At 40.4% G+C, this 23,382-nt stretch overlaps 3 protein-coding genes across 4 annotated transcripts in view; 1 reads left to right on the forward strand and 2 right to left on the reverse strand.

The window, feature by feature from the left end:
• Positions 1-5,153, forward strand: part of zgc:92664 (uncharacterized protein LOC436695 homolog) — an 11,166-nt gene extending 6,013 nt beyond the window's left edge. The window contains exons 3-7 of one of the 2 annotated variants that reach the window (XM_063187440.1): positions 251-278; positions 536-630; positions 971-1,200; positions 1,648-1,749; positions 2,416-4,364. In XM_063187440.1, the coding sequence (XP_063043510.1) occupies positions 251-278; positions 536-630; positions 971-1,200; positions 1,648-1,749; positions 2,416-2,480 (520 nt within the window). In that variant the 3' untranslated portion in view covers positions 2,481-4,364. Of the gene's footprint in view, positions 279-535; positions 631-970; positions 1,201-1,647; positions 1,750-2,415 lie in introns of both variants that reach the window. The other variant, XM_063187442.1, reaches the window with a different exon arrangement.
• Positions 5,154-9,715: 4,562 nt separating this feature from the next.
• On the reverse strand, positions 9,716-12,112 carry si:dkey-6n21.13 (P2Y purinoceptor 3). The gene is made up of 2 exons (XM_063187437.1): positions 11,942-12,112; positions 9,716-11,609 (listed from the first exon to the last, which is right to left on the reverse strand). The coding sequence occupies exons 1-2, from the start codon at positions 11,978-11,980 to the stop codon at positions 10,158-10,160; spliced, it is 1,491 nt and encodes a 496-aa protein (XP_063043507.1). The 5' UTR covers positions 11,981-12,112; the 3' UTR covers positions 9,716-10,157.
• A 1,939-nt stretch (positions 12,113-14,051) lies between these two features.
• On the reverse strand, positions 14,052-23,381 carry si:dkey-6n21.12 (schwannomin-interacting protein 1). Its single transcript, XM_063187438.1, has 7 exons — positions 22,945-23,381; positions 18,585-18,832; positions 17,365-17,471; positions 16,686-16,773; positions 16,074-16,211; positions 15,806-15,914; positions 14,052-15,147 (listed from the first exon to the last, which is right to left on the reverse strand). Exons 2-7 carry the CDS (start codon positions 18,783-18,785, stop codon positions 15,047-15,049), a joined length of 744 nt encoding a protein of 247 aa, XP_063043508.1. The 5' UTR covers positions 18,786-18,832; positions 22,945-23,381; the 3' UTR covers positions 14,052-15,046.
• Position 23,382: the final 1 nt, after the last annotated feature.

A 23,382-nucleotide genomic window follows, 5' to 3' on the forward strand; every position in this document is an offset into this window, starting at 1 on the left:
GCCATCGCAACAAGCAGATTATTTATTTTCCGTATTTATTATAGTTTTTTAGGTGCCTTTTGTACCTGCAAAGAAATTCTTTCATTTATTTATTTAAATAACTAATTTCAACATAGGCATTCAGTTGCATCTTTGCGTTTTAACGAACACTGAGAAGTTGGAAGAGTAGCCTAGTTGCTTTAGCACCTTGCTAGGTGCGCGGTTGCTTCTCCAGCGTTAAAATTACGCTCCGCATCTTTTTTCCCCCCAGTCACAACATGACCTCCGCCTCCACGAAGGTAAGATTATAACCAATTCATTACAAAAAAAATGACGCGTCTTCAAACGTTACGTCGAAGTCTAAGAACAAACAGCCTCGCAAACAAAGCTTATTTTTTGCAGACATGTGCAGACTTGGTCAAGCTGTCAATCTATTGATGCTGAGATCCTCCCCCCTATTTTACACAGTGACAGGACATTCTGAAAGTTGCACTTAATCACTGTTGAGTAGGCCTATTCACCATCTCATTCTGTTTATGCATGTTGTCTCTCTCAGGTGGGAGAGATCTTTTCAGCAGCTGGTGCTGCCTTCACCAAGCTGGGTGAACTGACAATGCAATTGCATCAAGTGGGAGAAAGTAGTCCAGCTGGGTAAGTGGGTGTCTTCATTCTTTTAGATATGTGTTCAAAGTTTTCAATTTCATACAATATTAATTTCATGTTCAATAAACACCATACAATAAGAAATATTTTCACACATATAGTTAATATAATGTAACACTGACTAGGCTTAGTTGCGGTCTTGAAATACTGCTATATTGTAGACCTACTGTGTGGTTGCAGAACACTTGTTAGCGGACAATGCATTTGAACACTTAAAAGTAATATATGAATATTTTTCTCAAGAGATTGAATTACTGCTATGTCAGGCTTCCTTTTTTCATTATTTTAACCATCACTATTTTCTTCTGTCTTTATATTTGAAAAACAGTGCTCAGATGAAGACGCCAGTGAAGAGGAAACTGTATGAAAACAGTGGTGGCACGCCTCTGTCCCCTGAATCTCAAAAGAAGAGTGCCAAAAAGGCCCCTCCACCAGCCATGGCTGCTGTCCAAGCTCAACCCACCGTCATTGCTGTACAGGCCCCCCAAGTTGTCCTGACAACGAGTGTTCGTGCAGCACCACCTACTGCCCCCACCATAAAGAAACAGAAGACTGCAGGTATGCAAAGTGTAATGGAAGCCAACTAGCAGAGTGTGACATGACGGAACGTTAGTAAACCTCTCTCCTGAAGCCTCATACAGTATCGGTGGCGCTGAGCTATCGGACTGATCCTTTAGCTCAGCGGTATAGTGCTTTGCCTCCCATGCCCGAACTGATGCGTTGACTGGTCGGTGTGTGGCGAGCTTGAGCCCCGAAGGTCGGACTGCGGAGGAACACCTCAGTTCCAAAAGCATCCTATGGGGCATGCATCTGAAGTATGGATGAAAATATTGATGAAAATAAATAGTTCGGCAGCAAGACATTTGTTTTATGAAATTTGTTGCATTTGATATCCACTGACAAGAATCCAGGACTGTCGCCACTTATATTTTGAACAAAAAGTATTTCTGCATATCCATTTTCATGACTGTATTTCTATTGACTGTTGGTTGCGTTCATTTACAGATGTCACCCTAAGTGCACTGAACGATTCAGACGTCAACAGTGATCTTGCCGACATTGAAGGCCTTGGAGAGGGCTCCTCCAAAAAACTCAACTTTGATCAGGGTAAGAATAGTCATATATGAATGAGAAATTGATAATCAAATGTAAACCATTAAATCATTGTCTTGGGACATTTTTCCCCATACATGTAGGAGGGAAGGAAATGCATTATTAAAACAAGGCCTTATATGTATAGGTATTACCAGAGGCATGGAATTCAGAGTTGTGACAACAGTCAGTTGATGACATGATTCAGGTAGATTCAAATAATTCTTGGCAGCGTCTTTCATTTCTCACAGAACCACTACATGACGAGCAAAGATGATGTAAAAATGAATGAAAATGAATTACCTTTACTGCACTTTCTGTTAAACACTCACTCTCTAGGATTATTTTGGAACTATGTCCATGGCGATCTGTGTGTCAAAGGCTCCATGAGCCGCCATCTTTGGGTAAAAATGGAACACAGAGGTCACTGGGATTAGCTTAACTCTTACTTCCATGGCTCTGGGTATCACAACATACAGCTGGACCTTTCACACACCTTCACACAGACAAAGATCCAGCTATATGTTCTCACACAGGATTGACAAAGCTTCTGGTAGTGCATGACTCTCAACAAAACTTGTACAAACCAATATGCGACTGACACAGGACAAAAAAAGACAACAGAAACATCATTCATCATCTTTTTTTAACACACTTCTGTACTATTCTGTGATTTCGCAGATACCCTCAATCTTGACTCCAACCTGATCATGAACTCTACTGATCTTCCGCTGTTGTCTCGATAAGATCCCCCCACCATTTCAGTCCAGCCGACTTGCCATTTTTGTTTGCTTTTTTCCCCTCCATAAAGCAGATGAATGTTATCCCGATACAGTTCAGGGTAGCTGGCAATTGTTCTTGCAGTTGCTTCCATTGTCCACTTTGTTGTTGGCAGTGATCACGTCAAAGCTGTTTAAGGGTAATTTCACGTGAAATCAGACACTTTGGGACCCGACCGACACAGATTTCAATCATACTTGCTGTGCCTGTTTAGTAGCAAGGTAACACCCCAGAACTGCATTTGTGTGAATCTGACACCAATATTAAGGGAGAAACAGACTAGCAAAGGTTTACATATGAGGGTAGGACACTATACATTCAGCCTTGATTATATGAGTCAGTGTAAGTCACAAAAATGTGTCTGGGGTGTTGTTTGAAAGCTCTTTTCTGGCTCTACAAATTACACACACAGCATGTAATACAACAACCTTCAGAATATGAATTATGATACATTGAAAAACTACAAATTGAATATCAAAAAACCTTTATTTTAAAATGGGTAGTCTCTTGTCTAAACATAGCCTGTAAGGTCATACACAACACCTGAAAATGGGGTGTTTGGTTCGTTATTCATTTCAGAGATAATGGGACATAAAGGTTGAAATGAGTTGTAATGAAGTAGTAGTAGAATAGTGTCAGGGACAGGACTGGACTGGCCATCTGGCACAACAGGCATTTTCTGGGTGGGCCCTGCACCCTCGTCGGTCCCTATTCCAGGAACTCAAAAACTACACAGCTTCAGCCCATTGTCAATGGACACAGTGGAAGCGAGACCATTTTCAGCATTCAGAGAAGGCAGGGTTGAAAGAATAAGCTCAGTAAAGGTATTTTCTAAATGTTCAAGCATCAAAGGGTATGTTGCAGCTGTATATGATGGCAACTAGTGGCTAGCATGTGTTGAGGAATGTATGCCGAGCACTGGAGAGGTGAAACTGAACTTCCTGCATCCTCATGGACCATCTCCATCCTTCACATATTCCGATAGACATGCTGTCATGTGATATTACTATGGTATTACCATATTATTACTAGGTGATTTGTATGATGTCATATTTTTGAGTCCCATTCTGAATGAATAAAGAACCAAACACCAGCATTTCAGGTGTTGTTCATGACATTGCAGGCTATGTTTAGACAAGGAACTGGCCATTTTAAAATACAAGTTTTTTTGTTATTCAATTTTTAATTTTTCAATTTATGATAATTCATATTCTGAGGGTTGTTGTATTCCATGCTGTTTGTGTAATTTGTAGAGCCAGAAAAGAGCTTTCAAATAACACCACGGACATCTTTCTGTGACTTACACTGACTGATATAATCAAAGCTGAATGCATAGTGTCCTACCCTCATATGTAAACCTTTGCTAGTCCGTTTCTCCCTGGTGTCAGATTCACACAAATGCAGTTTTGGGGTGCTAACTTGCTACTAAACAGGCACAGCGAGTATGATTGAAATCTGTGTCGGTCGGGACCCAAAGTGTCTGATTTCACATGAAATGACCCTTAGAGATATCTTGCCAATAGGACATTATTCAAAGTTTTGGAATTTATGAAGGGGTACTTACGATACTGTAGTGTTTTTGGTTTGGAGAAGCTTTCTGTGGTCATGTCACAGAGGTGGACATTCTGGTTTGAGAGAAATGGAAGTCAGACGGGTTGCAGCCATTCGCACATCCATCTGATCTCAATGAACACAACTCTCCAGACAGGTACAGCAGGGCAGCTAATTAGTGAGACTGTTTGTGTTGAGACAGGTTCAGGCAGAAAGAAACACATTACAAGACTGTCATCTCCAGAGGCGCTGATATCCAACACTGGGACTCTTTTTTGCTCCGGACAACAACAACCTGTGGGATGACCCAAATGAGAGAGGTTCGTACAGTAGCTATCCAAGATAAGCTAATGGAAAACAAGTGGTAAACTTCTTACTGTAGAAATATGCATTTTCTTGTTAAAATAAGGCCAGAAGACCCTATTAGCAAAAAAGGTGTACCTCTTGTTCGGACATACCCAGGTCTATGGAGCATCCCCAGCTCGGTCTTGCAATTAGCCTACTTGGCTTTCAAGTGATGGGTCAGACACTCTAAAAATACGGTGCGTCAAAGGGCGTGGTCAAACACAAGTATTGTCTGTATTTGTCGTTATGCTTTTTAATCAGACTGTTGCTGAATGCATTGTACCACTCATGCAACACATTTGTAAAGCTGTTAATATTTGTAAAATTGTGTTGATATTTGTATTTTTAAATACGGATGTCCTTAAAGGGCAGTACCTTTTTTCATTTTCTATGATAGTATTGGTTATCATATTTCATGCGTGTGAGGGAAGAGAGTGAGTGTGTGACTGAGTGAGAGCATGAGTCTGTCTGTATGCACATATTTATACATAAAAGTAAGAGTGTGCATACACATTTTTTTGTTTGTTTTTAAACGGACCTAGGTAACTTACCAGAAATATGTGTAAAATATTAACCAACTTACTTTGTCATTAAAAAAGCATGGAAAACAAAATCTCTACTGGCTAATTCGCACATATGCAGATACACAATAACAAGAAAGCAATAACATTTGGAGTGAAACAAGGAAACTACATGAAACTTTAATTTTCTTTAAATAAACAAGTAAAAGAAGATGATTAAGTCTTTGTTTTTCAGTACCAAAATGAATTAGTAAAAATCACAATAACTCACTGTTTGGATTTACAGAATACAGTTTTTCCTCGATTGTTTTTACACAATTTCTGGAATCATGTCTCGGATTCTCAAAACTCTACACACAAATCCAAAAACTCACACACAACAGGAAAAACCCTTCACTTGAACGCCTTATCTCAAAACAATGTATTGTAAAAAAGCAATTTTGTTCTCAAAATACAAACACAAGCGTCATTTTAATTCACACTCATATGAACCATTTGAACACTAATGTGCATATGGTAAAACACTGTACTCAGCATGACGCACAGTAGACCTTATTTTGTTCAGTATTCCAATTACTGAAGAGGGTATCTTTCTGTTGTAAAATACTGAAATATTGTTTTTTGAACACATAGGCGTGTGGCAAAAAAATATATTTTACTGACATTGAAAAAACTTGCACTAATTCACTCTAAAATATTGGGTAACCACATGAAAGTGATCTCTTGTATTACATATTGTGGAGATCAAAAACTAGAAAATGTGTGTTGTTCTCACTGCATCCACTCATGTTTTCATCAATATCACATGCAATGTGTGTCCTTCTGGGGTGATGATTGCAGATTGTAAACAGGTATGAAAGGAATTTTGCAATGTGATGAAGTACACATAGTATGGCAATTGATTTTAATAATTTGAATGTCTAAACCAGCACTTCATAAAAATTGTGTCAAATCCAGAGAATTGTGTGTAGTGTTTTGGGAAAAGTGTGTTGTAGAGATTTGAGTGTAAAGACGGAATCATGCTTGTAGTTCAGTGACATTGGTTAGGGGAGTTGTGTGGAAACAATCAAGAAAAACTGTAAACATGTTTGCATGTGATGTGCTGAAAGTTTTGGGATGTAAAGCACTTCCTATGCCAAAGAATAACATTGATCTCTTCCAGAAACTTCAAATCATCAAAAACAGTTGTCGTCGCACACAGATTTTGGTGAAATAAAAAAAAATTGCATAGAAGCTTTGAGTGTGCAACGATGGTGGCTTATATTGACTGAAAGTATTGGACCAGAGTAAGCACTTCATACATTGTGTGTTTACAACAAGAAAAGAAGAGCCATTCTACAAACTTAATATGCGTTCAGATGTAGCCAGAGCAATCTTAACAACTGAACCTCTCTCAAGTGCAGAAGCAAAAAGGTGTACGCAAAGGTTGCAACTTCTAGAAAGCATGGACTATCCAGATGAATGGTAGCTACCATTGAAGATGTGATTGTGCTGCCAAGAACATGAGGGCAAATAAAATTGCAATGAAAAGAAATAAAAATCAACATTGAAATACTATATATATATATAAAAAAGCAGGATTTGATTATAAAATCCAAAAGGAACTGATTCATGTGCACTGCAGCTGTACCACCCATACTGGTAGTTGTAAGATCTAAACGTGCACACTGTATACATTTCCACCTATTCGATTAAGATGACTACTAGGCTCATTAAAACAAACTGAATGAAATCGAGTAAAAGTGCCCTGCTGTGCCCTCAGAAATAATAAACACTGCTTACGCTGTACTACATTTATACTACAGTCATTCTCTCCACCACTTCCTGTGTTTTGACGAATGACAAGCTGTAACTAAGATCTTTCCAAGTTTAAAGCCGAACGCCTCACATGGCTTTTAATTAATCCCAGCCTGCATATGTTCTGTATTGCAAAACATGTACAGTGCCCTCCATAATTATTGGCACCCCTGGTTGAGATGTGTTAAAAGCCTTAAAATAAATTCAGTGTTTATTGCAGAAGAATACTGTCACACTGGAAATTGTAGGAAAATGTAGCCTTCAACTCAAATGAATTGTAAGAAAATAAAAAAATCCCTGACTAAAAAATAATTATTTTTCATTAAATCACCTGTTCCACAATTATTGGCACCCTTACCAATTCCCAGGAAATAAATATAATTGAAGCATTTCTGTCATTTCTACAGTAGTTTACAAAGTTTACCAGAGTATTTAGGAACATTTAATTAGTAATTCATCACTTCCTGTTTCCCTGGGGTATAAATATGACGTGACACCGAGGCCATTTCTCTTATCCACTCTTAAACATGGGAAAGACAAAGGAACACAGCATACAAGTGAGGCAGATGTGCGTCGACCTTCACAGGTCAGGCAGAGGCTACAAGAAGATTGCCACTCAACTGCAGCTGCCCATATCCACTGTGAGAGGAATAATTAAGAAGTTCAAAACAACTGGAACAGTGGTAAACAAGCCTGGACAAGGACCCAAGTTTATTTTGCCACCACGCACAGTGAGGAGGATGGTAAGAGAAATCAAAAGATCTCCAAAGCTCACTGTTACAGAATTACAACAAATGGTAGCATCCTGGGGTCACAAAGTCTCCAAATCAACCATCAGGCGCTGTCTACACGCCAACAAGCTGTTTGGGAGGCATGCACGGAGAAAACCTTTCCTCACTCACAATCATAAACGCAAGCGTCTGGAGTTCGCCAAGCGGTATTGGGGCTTCAACTGGGACCGTGTGCTTTGGTCAGATGAGACCAAGATTGAGCTTTTTGGCAACAAACACTCTAAGGGGGTCTGGCGTACCACGAAAGATGCGCATGCTGAAAAGCACCTCATACCCACTGTGAAGTATGGGGGTGGGTCAGTGATGTTGTGGGGCTGTTTCGCTTCCAAAGGCCCTGGGAACCTTGTTAGGGTGCATGGCATCATGAATGCTTTGAAATACCAGGACATTTTAAATCAAAATCTGTTGCCCTCTGCCCGAAAGCTGAAGCTGGGTCGTCACTGGGTCTTTCAGCAAGACAATGACCCTAAACATATGGCCAAATCTACACAGAAATGGTTCACCAGACACAAAATCAAGCTCCTCCCATGGCCATCTCAGTCCCCTGACCTCAACCCCATTGAGAACCTGTGGGGTGAGCTGAAGAGGAGAGTACAGAGGAGAGGACCCAGGTCTCTGGATGATTTAGAGAGATTCTGCCAAGAGGAATGGCTGAAGATCCCTCTTTCTGTCTTTTCCCATCTTGTGAAACATTATAGGAGAAGATTAGGTGCTGTTTTGTTGGCAAAAGGGGGTTGTACAAAATATTGACACCAGGGGTGCTAATAATTGTGACACACATTATTTGATGTCAAATAATTATTTCTTTATGTGGGATTTTTTCCCCACTGAATAAATGCACTTGTATTGAAGGTTGGATTTTTCTCTTTTTTCCATTAAGGTCCCATATTATTTAGAAAAAGAAGAAAATAATTGGAAGCTAAAAAACACATCTCAAGCAGGGGTGCCAATAATTATGGAGGGCACTGTATATTGCAACTAGACTATTAGGACACATACACATACACAGGCGCACGCACACACACACACACACACACACACACGACTGTGTGTGGACGTTTAAGCACACCCATGTTACAAAGGAAGTGACCTTTGTCTACCACTTTGCCTACTATGGTGAACGCCTGTTACTCATATTAACAATATTAACACAACCCAGAATGAAGAACTCATTCTTGGAAACATTTTCTGAAACAAACATTATATTTTCTCCTAAAGTAGTTTGAGGGGGGAAAGTCAGAATGCAGCACAGTCATGCCTTTGCCTTATACTTCAATTAGATTTACAATTAAAAAAAAAATCACGTTAGGCTCAATTGTTGTCATGTTGTAGCAGGTCATATTGTCTCTCTATTGCTAATAGCATTTGCAGAGAAATAGGTTAGAAGCCAGTGATCTTCAAAGGCAAACAGCAGCATATTTTTCTGGTGACTTGCTCCCTTCTGCCGTGTACGCACTTGCAGTACATGCAGCAGTGATGTCATACATAGTGTATATATGGGCAATATCACAACATTTAACGGCATTTTCCTCCTTTTAAATGTTGAAATAAACACAAAGAGGCCTTTGTATGTTTCTACATATTCTCACTTTGATAGGGTTGTCCTCACACAGAATGACGTAGGTCTAACAATTCCGATGAGACTTAATTCCAATTCACACCGGATATGTGTAACCCGAGTTGTGCATATCATTAACCTCATCTGACTGAACCAACATCTAGCCTTTGCAGATGCTTTGGTTAAAGAGGTCTATACATGTTTGTTCAAAGTTGCATTTTACTGAAACAAATAATTTAATATTCAATTGGTATATAATATATATTCAATTCATATTCATTAAACATTTTTTATTTTTCTGAAATGATATGCACATTCAACACATCAAATATACTTACATTTCTATATGTTCAAATATACCTGAAGGTGTTATAGCTCTCACATTCAAAAAACTATTCCCATGACAGGGACAGTGTCAAGTATTCAGAAACAAGTAATGAGAATAAAGCTTAAACAATTAAAAGGTATGACATGCATTTCATAACTACAAAAAAACTGTTTGAGTACCAGACAAGACAATATGTTACAATATGCAGTACATTTTTTGGGTCAGTGCCGGTTTTCTCCCTTAACTAGTGAAGGGCAACCGTAATTTGGAAGCCAATATACCACACATTCCAATTACCTGTGCACTACATAAAGCATTTTTTTAATAATCAATGTGTCTACATTGTGCACATGTTGAGCTCATTAGAATCAGTTGATTTAGTTAAATACTAATAAACAAAAACTATGTGGTGCTGGACTTTAGGTTATGAAGCTAGCTTGCCTATAACTGCCCCTGTCACAGTTACCTCAGATCACTTTTAAAAACTTTACCAGGCTTAACGACTTGCCCATGTTTTCAGCTCTGTAGTTATGTACTGTATTCAACAACCTTTTACTGCTACCGTTCCAAGGTCAATTGTGAAGGGCACCTCTACAAAGTATATAGTACTTTGGGTTTCCCTTCCCCATTCCTAACAGTTGTGGTCCTTAAATAGCCCCATGCCAATGCTGGGTCCTTAGGATACACAATACATTCTAATCATCCTAGGATCATCCTAACCGATTTCCTCCATGGCAGTGCAGTTCCCCTGTCTATGGTATGCCCCTAGATATGTCTGCTTCTGTTTTTGGCTTGTGCTGCTTGTTATTAAGGGCCTCGCCGTCGGCCTCCTCTTCCTCTCCTGGTCTTCCCAGCACCCTTAAGGGTGATAGGAGGCCTTGTTGCACAGGCTCTTGCCTGGGACAGCACGGCACACTCTTCTCCTTGGTTATGAAGTACAGTAAGGCATTGAGCCAGGCATTGAATGAGGCCAAGGGTCTTGTGATTTTATAACAGATTGAGACCATTCGCATGGTGTGACACTCAACACGGTTCGTCACTTTCAAAATCAAGAAAATGGTACGGGTCACGTGGAAGGGGAAGAAGCACAGGGCAAAGAGCATCGTGATGGTGATGATGGTTTTGATGGATTTCCGGCGTCTGTTCACGTATGGCGAGTGTGCGCCCAGAATGATTGACATTCCTTCGGGCCCGGACATCGTGCCACCAAATCCAGCGCCTCGCCCTGCCGCACCTCCTCCTCCTCCGCGGCCTTCCTTACTGGGCTTGGATTTCAGAGACCTAATGATTGTCAGGACCACCTGTGAGTAGCACCAAGCAATAATGCTGAACGGCACAAAAAATCCCACCAGGTGCAGTGTGATCCCATAAGGCACGTAGTCCTGGAACTCTTTGTCAATAGCGTCATCCCAGCAGTTGTTAAACTCGTCGGCTTCCCCGTGAAAACTCTGCCGTGAGTCGTTCGCCGTGTGCCCATTTTCGCCCATCCCGTCCTTTTTCCTCGGCAGATACTGAGTCTGTGCGAAGCGGAAGATGGGGCAGGTGAGCAGGAACACTGCAGCCCACACCAGGATGCAGGTTCCCTTGACGGCGCGTTTGGTCTCCAGGGTGATTGTTTTCATGGGGTGGCAGATGCCCAGGTAGCGGTGCACAGAGATGCACGTGAGGAAGAAGATGCTGCAGTAGAGGTTGAAGTAGAAGAGGAAGCGCACTAGGCGGCACATGAAGTCCCCAAACACCCAGTGGTCTTGCATGATGTAGCTCGCCACCAGGAAGGGCAGCGAGAGGCCGTACATGAAGTCGGTGGAGGCCAGGTTGACCATGTAGATGAGCGACGCATTCCAGCGCTTGGTGTGGCGGAAGGAGCGGTACAGGACGATGGAGTTCAGGGTGATGCTGAAGATGAAGGTGAAGGAGTAGCAGATGGGGAGGAATATGTATTTGTAGGACTCGTCGATGTTGCAGGACAGTGACTGGTTTGTGAACGAGCCGTTCGCACTTCCTTCCCCCTCGGACAGGGATAGGTCCACACTGTTGACGGATGTCATTGCCGACTTGATCTCTCGCGTCTGCTGCAACATATGTGTTTCATCTTTCCATTCCTCGAAATGTTGATTCAAATCCTTGTTTGTCCTAACGCATGGTCTATTGTGGCATTGATCCTCTCTCTTTGATCCCAGATGGGTGAAAGTTAAGTTTCTTTCCTGCAAAAAGTAAACAAAAATAAGTTATTACCACGGTTGTAACTCAATGAAGGTGAAGTGATAGTCCTAGATAGGGCCAGGGTGAGTTGTACAAAAGTCATATGGCTTCATTTTTCTTAGTCCTAGATAGGGCCAGGGTAAGTTGTAAACATCCTAATACCTAATACAGAAGTCATATGGCTTCATTCTCCTTGAAAAACAAAGCTGTAAAGGCCTGTTATTAGTGCCACTTGATGACCACTTGATTGGAGGCAAGGTAAACGACCTGCGTTCTGGAACACCCTGTTAGAGCTCCAGCATCATTGCACAATCTTTCTGCATATCTCATTTACCGGCACTGTCTCCGCTTGTCGGCCCATATTTTCCTCCATCACTTTCCCTCACAATCTTGGGTTTTGTTTGCAATACCCTGTCGAGTATATGCTGCTGATTCAGACTCTTTTCACTCCATTAACTCTTCAATCAGTAACCACACTTCCCCTCGATCTGGCCATCCCCTCTGTACATCATCCTCTTCCCTGCTTGCTCCTCCAATTGGCGTAACACACACACATACACACACACAGTGTTGCCCTATGCCCTGCTTCCAAACACAAAACTGTCATATGACTAAACAGGAATTTCTTTCAAAATCTTCTTGCCTTAGCAATAATTTCGTTCGTTTCACCGTATTTACCTTTCATTCATCAAATTTTGCTAAAATGCATGATTGTTTTAGAGAAATGAATTTTGAGTAGCATATGTAAGATTTCTCATTCATAAATGCCTGACGTTATACAGCATAGACAACGAGAAAGTACTGTTTCTTTAATGTCTTTCAAAGGTAGCCTGGCTAAATATTAATATGGACAAAAACATGTCAAAATCTGCTCATAACAGAGTGATCACAGGCGAATCATCGAGCTGACAAAAAAGTCTAACAATGTATCTAATACTACAATAAATTCCTTCCCAACCACAATCAGGAGCTTTATAAATGCCTTCATCACTGTGACATGGAAACGGTGCATGTGTGTGTAACCCTACCTGAGTCCAGTGGTCCGTTGCACTGTTGTCACAGCCTGATTGAAAACTAACAATGCCCTCAGCCCTTCAGAATGGATGATTTCCTTAGCACAAATGGAGGCCATAAAAAAAACTCACACACAAAATGTTTTGAGGGCATAGAAAATGATCGTCCTCTCTATACTCCGACCCAATTCTCACCCAAGACCACACAGTCTGTAGCCTTACTTTTTACTCCTGTGCCTTTACCTATTTTGGCACCTTGCACCGATCCCTCCCTCTGCATGCTCTGAGTGTCCCTCCCCTCGTCTCCTTTCTTTCCTCTGCTAGTGCTGAGCTTGTTCATTTGACACCATAAATACTTGGCAATGTGGTTGCGGGAAAAATAAATAACCAAACTAAATACAACACAAAGAGAAGCACTGGCATACGCTCGCATTTATTCAGTGAATACAAAACAACGCTGTACAAATTATTGACAATAACAAATAAACCCAGTTATGACCTTTTTTGCAATGTATATACCCACATTCAGTGTAGTGTTGCCCCTAAATAGTGTTGGCCCACATCTCTCCTCATCATGGCTCTTGTGAGCAAGAGTCTTTTGTTGACAACACTCCCATAAAAACTGTAAATCTTCAGCCTGCGTACATCCATAGAAAGTCACAGGTGGAGTAAAGCATTGCTGTCGTGACTGCTTATTATTCCACCGATTGAGAGAGTGACATTTATATTTTGTTGACCGGGGAAACAAATGGTGTGTAGTTTCGCAGCGGCTGTGCACATTGCGTGAGGAATGTGTCGGTAGTGTTAAAGCCACACGGGTGTGATTGGCTGTATCTGCACAAAACACACTCAGCTGGTGATGACACACCTACTACATAAAAAATGGGTCATGTTAAAAATACATATCACAATGCCAGAGAAGACAAAAGTTAAGATATAGTAACAGCAATGTCAGCTTATTAATATGTCCTTGAACAGACAATAGCCATCAAATTCAAAACAATTATCTTTACAAGATTAACATACTGCATTTCTCCATGAAAATAGAAATAGACCTTATCCAGAAACTAATCTTAAAAGGACTTTGTATATTCTTAAAAAATGAACAGCCCACAATAAATCTGACAGTTTTTGTATTCCTGTCCTAAGATAAGTTGTGGAAAGCTATCTCAAAACCCAAAACAATATCCAACAGTTTCCATTAAATTGTAAACCATACTAAGAAATATTGGTGAATAAGGCCCAATACTGTCAATCCATTCCCTTTCAAGCATCCATGTGTAATTACAAGGAACATGAAGGAGCAAAGAGGTATTAAAACATTTTCTCAAGAGTAGTTTTGTCATAAAATATGATTCTTCCCTAAAGAACTGAAGGCAGCCAGTTTACCAGGCAAATAGAGGTAATTTCACAAGCACACAATTTCTTTAAAAAAAAAGATTAGAAAAGTACGTATGTAGATGACTAATGAGGGACAGGTCCCTTATAACATCATGTTAGTAAACATTCATAGACAATTCCCTTATATAAGTTGCATAACTCATTCAAGGGTGTTTTTAAAATAGGCTCGGCCTTTTGTAAATGGCTTAAAGACGGACTTTTGTTCAAAAGCTGTTCTGTTTTTTTATAATTATTGAAAGACTAGAATTGATAAAGTGCTGCATTCACAAACATTCTATATAATAAAAGTCTGTGTACTCCAGAAATGTTCCTAACCCTGGAGTTCATGTGCAGGGACCCTGATCATATTGGGACGGAAGTGCTCTTCCATGTTGACTCTTAGCATTTCTTAAAGGTGCACTGTGCAGGATGGTGGCCAGAGTAGGTACTGCAACTATCCTGCTTATTGAAACTATGCTGCCTAATGCCAAATAATGATCTTTTCCTGAATATTTACTTAATAATAAACTAATATCTACTAGTATGACCCAAGTACAGTAAGTGTTACAGCTAAAAATGTCTATTTCTAGAAATTCAAAATGGTGGACATGGAGAAGCTCCACCTTTTCATGTATGAAAGGGGCTATTTTCCCAGTCATAATGAATGCTTAGGATTTGATGGTGGTGGTAAGTATTTGCGAAAAAGGTAACATTTGTGAATGGGCAACATGAATTCTGGAAAGAATTTGCAAAAAATATTACAAAGTGGACCTTTTAAATAGCGATTTGCATGTGTCTTGAAAGGTGCCCTGAGCACATTGGTCGACAGACATTTATCCATGATAACAAGACTCTCTAGGTCCTAGACCTTTTAACTGTCTCAGCCAAAGCTGTGAAAACTGATTCAACAACAACAAAAAAACAAAAACAAAGCTATCAATGTGATTTTTCTTGAATGTTTTAAGAAATACTGTGCAATCCCACGTCTTTAAGACGGATTCAGTTCACAGTAATGTGTAGCTAGCAGCAGTCTGACATCGGCGGCGTTAGCATGCTGTCAGGTCTTGGACCTCCAAAAGCATAGCGTCCTGCTCAGTCCTCAGCTGATCCCGTGTCAACAGGCGACCAACCAGGTCGGAGCTGAGCTCTGCAATCACACAAATACAGAGTACAAGACTGTTTGGGACAATTTGGGATTTATGACATGACAGACGGCAGTTGATAATGGAATCCCCGCAAGCAGAACCATAACATTAAAGGGACAGTTTGGTCAATTTCAACATGCAGTTGTAATGCTCACAATACCCTGGACTTGTCAGTGCCTGAGATTTTTTTTTCTTCTTCTTCAGCCGTTTCCGAGATCCTGGTCATTGTAATGGGGGCAGCTCTTTGTTTACATTTCAAAAAAACATTTTTATTTATTCCCAAAAACATCCAAAAGGTTATAAAACATCAGCAGACAACTAGCAAACAGCAGTACCTTTTGGGAAAATATTTGGAGTTGGCCTATGTTTCATTTTTTAAAAATGTAAACAAACGCTGCCCCCATTAGAATTGCTCATATCTCGGAAAGGGCTGAGCCGAAAAATGTGGCATCACCAGGTACTGACAAGTCAAGGGTAGCGTGACCGTGAGCAATACAACTGTATGTTGAAATTGACCAAACTGTCCCTTTAAGGGTATTCCGTAACAAAAGAATAGTGTCCAATGAATTTTTGGGTTCACAGTATGAACTGTTGCATACAGCAGTCATAGTAGTAGCAAGTTAATTTGTTGAAGAAAAAGAGACGTTGGTAGTTTCTCACCTTGAATATCTTTAGTAAGGGATTTGTGTAATACAGTGAGCTCCTTCATGCTGAGTATCTGTAGCTCGCTTCGGTCGAGGGTTTTCTTTCTATTCAGTACCTTAGGACTCTGGCGAAAAAAGACAGGAACCAAGGTCAACTTCATGGAAGGCGTTTACCTTGTGAGGTTTAGCATGCTTTTAGAATCAAAAGTTGCCAAAAATTACTATTTCAAACTATTTCAAATGTAGACTGTAGATGAATAAACACTAACAATTAGTCTTCTAACCTGTTCTGTCCACAGCTTGTCTCTGAGAGCACTCAAGGCAGCTCTGACCTCCATCTTAAAACCTGATTTCCGTTTGCTTGTGGCTCCATTAGTTGCCGCTGACTGTGCACCCTTCTTCCCTGTTTTCTTAGAGGTCTTCTGCGAAGGGGGACACAAGAACACCACACATTAATGGGGTTGGCAGGGGTCAAGACTCACAACATAAAAAAACACTTGCAAAACTGCGCATGGGTCAGTAACGTTTCAGCTGTTGTACACGTAAGGGTGTAAAAAAATGTCTTTCACCCGCATGTTAAAAGTGAGATGATTAAATATTTTACCATATATATTTTATATTATAATTTCCAGAATCTTTACTATAATCATCTGATAAAAACACATTCTTAGAACATTAGCTGGAAAGATGTTTACAGAATCTGACAAAGGGCTGCACAATTAATCGAAAATAGTGATTTTGGATGGCCATGATGATTTAATTGTGATCACACAGGGGGCAATATGGTGACATGCCTTTTACATAATTATTAAAATTCAGTTGATGATGTTGATCAATAATCATGATTATCCTTTTTTTCCATAATCGTGCAGTTCTAATCTGACATCATGCCTTACTTCCTGTACATTGGCTGCGTCCTCGGCCTCCTCCTCACTCTCACTGTCATTAATGAAGCACAGCTGCAGATTCATATGGCTCTGAAAACTGGGGACATAAATCAGTCAAGTGATTTTGTTAAGGGATGAAACTGTAGTGTAATAAAGCAACAATTCAGAACGGATGACAGTTAGTACACATCCTTGCATTTATAAGCTATGACAAGCAGCGTATGCTTTTTTTTTACTGGCCTGGACAGCTGATGCTTTGGGGGGATGTTGTAAAGGGGAAACACAGGGCTTCATTTGATTTGGGTGTCATACCGAATACAAATGTGCTATTTCTTTCAGCTAAGCTTTGCTCTGTGATATGTTGAGATTGTCTTTTGGGCAGAGTGGTATAAAGTAGAAGTACTCTTGACTGATAAAGACACTAGTACATGACCTTGCATCGTTGATACACCAGTTATTCTACTGTACCTAATGGGGTACGTACACTGAAAGAGAACTACTGTCACTTAATACACCTCTGCTTTTGGGATATTGAGACATTTTCAGAAGAGATAGGTTTACAACCAATTAGTGGCACTACGAGTCACTTTTAGTGGCAAGTGTCAGTTACTGATAGCGTCTGGAGCCCAGTTGGGGCCGGTGTGTTATATAACATGCATGCAATGACAGTGATTATTATGGTCACTACCGTGATGTCAGCGCAGTCACGCGGCTATTCAGGTCCTCTCTCTCTTCCCAGTCATCTCGATGGATGTCTAGATGTTGACCTCTCCAGTTTGAAAGTCCCTCGATGCCCTGAAAAAGCCAAGCTTTGCTTTTAAATAAATAAATAAATCTTGGCATTCAAACACACAATGGCCACAGTTGTAACTGTAGATACACACTGTAGTACAAGTTAAAATCGCGCCTCAGGAACAAAAATCCTGCCATGTGTTCCCCAGCCAGATGAAGATAAGATTAATTCAGAACAGATCTCAGTAATAAACTAATATACCCATTTACTCTGAAGGCCAGGATTTCCTCCTGAAAATCAAAGCAAAAGATCACATGCTACAGACAAGGAACATACAGCGTATACAGTATAGCAGCAATTAAACAAAAACTATCAACAAATGCACCCAAGACACATACAGGTAGACAGACTGGACTGAAAAAGTAAAAGTCATGCCAGATACAGTACTCTCTCATGATCTACCATCACACCTAAATTAAGTTTCAAAAAATGGCCTAATGGTTAGAGAGGTGAAGTGTTGTGCCTGAACTAGTTCAATGAACTATATAGTCATGAAGTAGTTCATAATTTAGGCAAACTTGAACTGAACACTCACTATTAACTGCCTAAAGAACGAACTAGGAGCTAGCTCATTCTGCTGTGAACAAACTACGTGTACCTTTTTTAAATAGGGTACCAAATGTCCTTTGTGTTCAGGTGAACACCCGTCCGAATAAATTGCAAAGAGCTCCAATATTGTAAGATGACATTGAACACACATTAAAACATAATTGCTGTCTGTTGTTTATCTTTGCCAATGATATGGAATAATATAGCTCACAACAACCTCTTTAAAAAAAGAACTGTCTGGTTCATTTTTGGAAACTATGAACAAACTATTTGCTAAACTAACTGAACTATGAACGAACTAGTTCATTTTAAAATGCGTGAACTGAACTTTGAATTATTTCCTGTAGAAAAGGAACTTTCCCAACACTTAAGTCTTAAGTTCAGAGGGTTGCAGGTTTGAATCCTACCCTTACCTTTCCCTATACCCCTATCCATGGCTGGGGTGCCCTTGAGCAAGGCACCGCATTGCTCCAGGGACTGTATCCAATATCCTGTAAATAACTAAGTTGCTTTGGATAAAAGCTTCAGTTAAGTGTAATGTGAAGTAAAATACTGACTCAACCCACCTCTTTTTCTTTTCTCTCCTCTTCTTGTTTTTCAAGTTCGGCTATTCGCAGGTTTAGATCCTCCCAGTGCATTATGGGTAGTCCCAGTTCGTCCTCCGCGTAGTCCTTCTGCCACACTAGAGAGGCCCCCTCGCTGTCCTCCATGTCATCACTCTCTTTCTCTTCTCCTCTCTCCCGCTCACGCTCCTTCTCTCCCTCCATGTCAGCTCGGTAGGTCACAGGTGATGTAGATATAAAGATGGAGTAAACTATGAGAGAGAGAGAGAGAGAGAGAGAGAGAGAGAGAGAGAGAGAGAGAGAGAGAGAGAGAGAGAGAGGAGTGATTTTAGTGAATGTGCCCAACTGGCCAGCCAAACAAAGAATATACAGTTACCGTAAGTCAGAGAATATTTGAGTTTTGCCACATTTCTTTCAACATTTTTCATGCTCCGTATATTGCCACAATATGTAGGTCTGAAATATGCATTTGGGGATTTTCTATATCTTAAGTTTGGTCTTCAACAAGTGAACTGTATGCTCAGGGTTGAGATTATTTATGAGGCTGACTAAGGGTCCATCTCATTATGTAACCTCCCGTCCTCACCTTGTGCTCGTGGCCTCCTTGTGCTGTGCTAACACCCCGCCTCCATGAAGAGAACAATTTTCCCTGTTGTCAAGCTTAGGCACAACAACTTTTTGGTCACTTTTCCCCATGCAACATCCCAATTGAAAATGAGAAAATTGCCTTTCAATTGTGCATTTGCATTGAATAAAACTTTGTTTTCGTCAATGACATCTTGTCTCGCAGCGCAAGGCCAGGAGGTTAGATATTGAAAAGGACTTTGGAGAATATCCTGTCATTTTGCTTTCCTGTCAAATTCCTCAGTTGTGTTTCCTGTTTTGGGGCATAGTCCGTTTGTGAAGCGTCTCAGAGTGAACTTTGTTGCTTTGCCTGAATATGAGCAAGTGGCATGTCTTTATCTACCCAAGAGTTCATCCAGCTGAACGTGTGCCGTGTCGCATCATTTATAGAAACAGGTGATCCTGCGTAGCAGGCAGCTGTACAGGGCCCGTTCTAGTCCACTTGGTGCTCTAGGCCAGGGGTTCCCAAACTTAACCATGACAAGGCTCCCCATATACCGATACATTCCAGCCAAGGGCCCCCCTTACATGGGTTGTGCCACTATTGCTCTGTGCATCCCCTGTCACAACCATACTGTAGGTCTGTGAGGCAGTTCCCCACTGGGTAATATAAAACTAGAAATCTTCATTTTGTGCAAAGTGCAATGTCCATTAATTCAAGTAAAATCCACAAAAATCACAAAAAACACTAACACAGACGCAACAGGTGAAACTCAGGGTCAGCAGCAGAGCCGCGCCGCGATCTGCACTCAGAGAGCGCAGACCTCCACGAAGGAAGCTGCTTGATAGAACATTTGACTAATACAAGTATTACACCCTATTTTCATTTGAAGTCTTTCTTCCTCCTTTTTGTGGAGTTAGAAAGTGAAATGTTTTGCCCTGTCCCAAAATTCAATTTGTGGTCACTAGGGGCGTCTAGATTCTTAGGCTAGCAATGGTGAAGAATCTTTAAAAAGGTCCTGGTTCCGGTTCGTGATCCGTATCACCACCAGAATTTAATCACTTGTTCCTTGGGTCATTTCTCCACAGAGTTTCATACAAATCCGTGCATACCTTTTTGAGTTATCCTGCTGAGAGACAGACAGACAAACAAACTAACAAACAGACAGAAAGACAAACCAACGTGACCGAAAACCGCTGTTGAGAACATTGTTTAGCTTGTTTTTGGTTTATTTTTGTTTACGTTCATTATTCAGTTTATAAAATTATTCACTTTAATGTGCTATACTTTTCTTTCCCACCTGCCGAGGCCCCCCTAGCACCCCCCCAGGGGTCCTCAGCCCCCGCTCTGAAAACCCCTGCTCTAGGCCAGTGTTACTCAACCTTTTTTGTCTTGTGTACTTCCTAAATATTTTTGTCATGTGTACTCCCTAAATCTTTTTTGATATACCATGAATACCCCCTTACTCATGCACTATATTCCAGTGGGACTACACTCTATTGGTTAACTTTACATACACGTCAGTGTTAATTTCGTCAACCATGACTATGACTAAAATATTTCGTCAATGCCCTTTTTTGATTTTCGTCATTTAGACTAAGACTAAGACTAAATTGAGAAGGCAATGACTAAAATATGACTAAGACTAAAATTGATTTTCGTCATTGTGACTAAGACTAAGACTAAATTTTAAAAAGCTGACGAAATTAACACTGGTATTAAATAAAATAGAGAAAAAGAGAACCAGTGTGTGAAGAAGTTTTATTCTGTACAGTGTGGTATATGTTAAAAAGAGAAGCAGTGTGCGGAAAGGTTTATTCTCTACAGTCAATGATATATGTTAAAAGTGTGTGGAGAAGTTCTGTAATGTACAGTGTTGACTAAAATGACGAAAATGACTAAAAATTGACTAAAATTGATTTTCGTCATATAGACTAAGACTAAGACTAAATTGGGAAGGCAATGACTAAAATATGACTAAGACTAAAATTGATTTTCGTCATTGTGACTAAGACTACGACTAAATCAAAAAAAGCTGACAAAATTAACACTGGTACACGTACCCCCTGCAGTGTCCTCTTGCCCCTAGTGGTACACGTACCCTTGGTTGGGAATATCCTTTAGGCACCAACTTTCCTTTTTAGTGCATTTGGAAATTGGCTTTTGTAAACATAGCGTCGTTCATCTGATCATGCATAGCTGATCTAGTGCCTACATATAAACTGAGTGCCCATGAATAATCAGTCAGTGTAAAGTTTTATGTTTTATTTCACTTGGCGTTCTAGTTTGGTGGGGCTTTCGGACATTACTGGTGCCCCCAAAACATTTAGCGCCTTTGGCAATGGCCTTGTCTGCCTATGCTTAGTGTCGACCCTGCAGCTGTGCATGCCCGTGCCAAGCCATCACACTGCTTCCAATATACTTTCAATCGAGAGGGTAGTCATGATCGTGTGGAGAGGTTTTTCAGAGACAATCCTAGTAATTGTTTACCTTTTGTTTGGTGCTATGTTGCTAAAGTGCATGTTAACAGTCAACAAGTTGCTTGAGGTAGATGCAGAGCAGAGCAGTGTGATGGTGCATCTGCCACATCTTTGCAGATACAGACATCAACATTTTAAAGCAGTACAAATGTGCATTTCAAGGCCATATATACCATCAGCTAATACCATATATGTTACCTAGTAATACATGATACAATATGCCATCACCTACATACTAATCCGTATGGTGATGGAATTTCAACATTTGCTTCTCAGAAGGTGGATGGATAAAACTGTTAACTCTGTAGATGGGTCAATGACGTTTAGTACTAGCATATGCCAGGGTGATTAAATGACAGCTAATGTCACTGTTCTTAGTTTTGTTTTTAGTGGATTATCTAAGAAGCATATTCATTACAGTAGGTCTACATTAATGACCAATTACTAAATTACTTAATTTGTGTCTGAGCCCAAAAAACATCACTGACTTGAAGCTTGGGTATGACATTTGTTTTGCTCCTGGGTCCAACATTGAATAGTATTCCTCTGTTAAAACAACTTGTGGGGGGAAAACACAACTAGGCCACTGAAACAGCACACTGCTCAGTGTGGTAGTAGTTCTAATAGAACTTCTTTTCCAGATTGGTCAGGTCACTCTTGCAGATCATCGTATTTACTTAAGTCACAAAGGGCAGGATTCTGCACTTAATCCACACTTAGTTGCATGCTCTACGCTTAATATAAAACTTATGTAGACTATGCCAAATGTCCAAAACAAAATCCTCCACAAGATCTTAAGTTATTTTAAAGTGATGTTAAAAGCAATTAACGATTAGGACAGATTTTTGGCTGCAGGAGAACAAACATGTAGCTGCAGACTACAGTGCATCTGAAGGCATTAGTGAAATAACGTAAATATAGCCTCGTGAAACTCGTGTTTCTATGAAGGGTTAGGCCTTAAACCAGTGCCGAGTGTATTGCTTGCATTGAAGAATAAAGCAATACGGAAAGGTCAAGCGCACGTTGATGGACATTTACGCATTATTATTACGCATGCCTTTGGCGAAGATTGCAACATCTGGCTAGATTCCCAAATGACGCCTTTCCGATTCCTTTTGGAAATGTATTTTCACGACTACTGAAAGTATTCATAAGCAATGTGTGTAATGTGTGGGTAGTGTTTCTTAAACAAATAGAAAAGAAATTGGGGAAACGGACCAAATGCGTTGTCGGCTAGGCTGGCTATGCTACGCAAACTAGCCTCCCAAAGTTTCAAAGTGGCCAGGGTGATGATGATCATCACAAACATAACTCTTACCTTTAGCCTCTTATCACTTGGTTTTCCCACCTTGAATGTCGGATGAGTTTCAGATTAGGCCTTTTCATTACGTCGGTTTGAAAACTCTCTATAACCCGAATCCTTGTCTTATTGACAAGTCTCGGCACTTCTCAAGTTAGTCTGGAGGACCTACGTGGCATGGTTTTTGAAATAATAATAAAATATACTCAAAAGGTTTGCCGAGGTTGTTGGGCTACAGAAATAAAACAAAACGCGAGAGAGACTGATCAATTTCACGAGTCTGGTATTTCGCATTTAGGCATAAACAAAGGAAGAAGACTTCAAGGAATTTGTCTGCATTTCGCGAAGAAAGAGAGGGGTGGAGATTTGATAGAAAAGTAGAAGGTGTCCGATTTCACCCAAGCTAATAGGCCGAGCCTGGAGGACCAACGCTGCATCGGTTACATTTTAAAAGGT

The sequence above is a fragment of the Engraulis encrasicolus genome, chromosome 21, assembly GCF_034702125.1.
Source record: "Engraulis encrasicolus isolate BLACKSEA-1 chromosome 21, IST_EnEncr_1.0, whole genome shotgun sequence".
Lineage (NCBI taxonomy): Eukaryota > Metazoa > Chordata > Actinopteri > Clupeiformes > Engraulidae > Engraulis > Engraulis encrasicolus.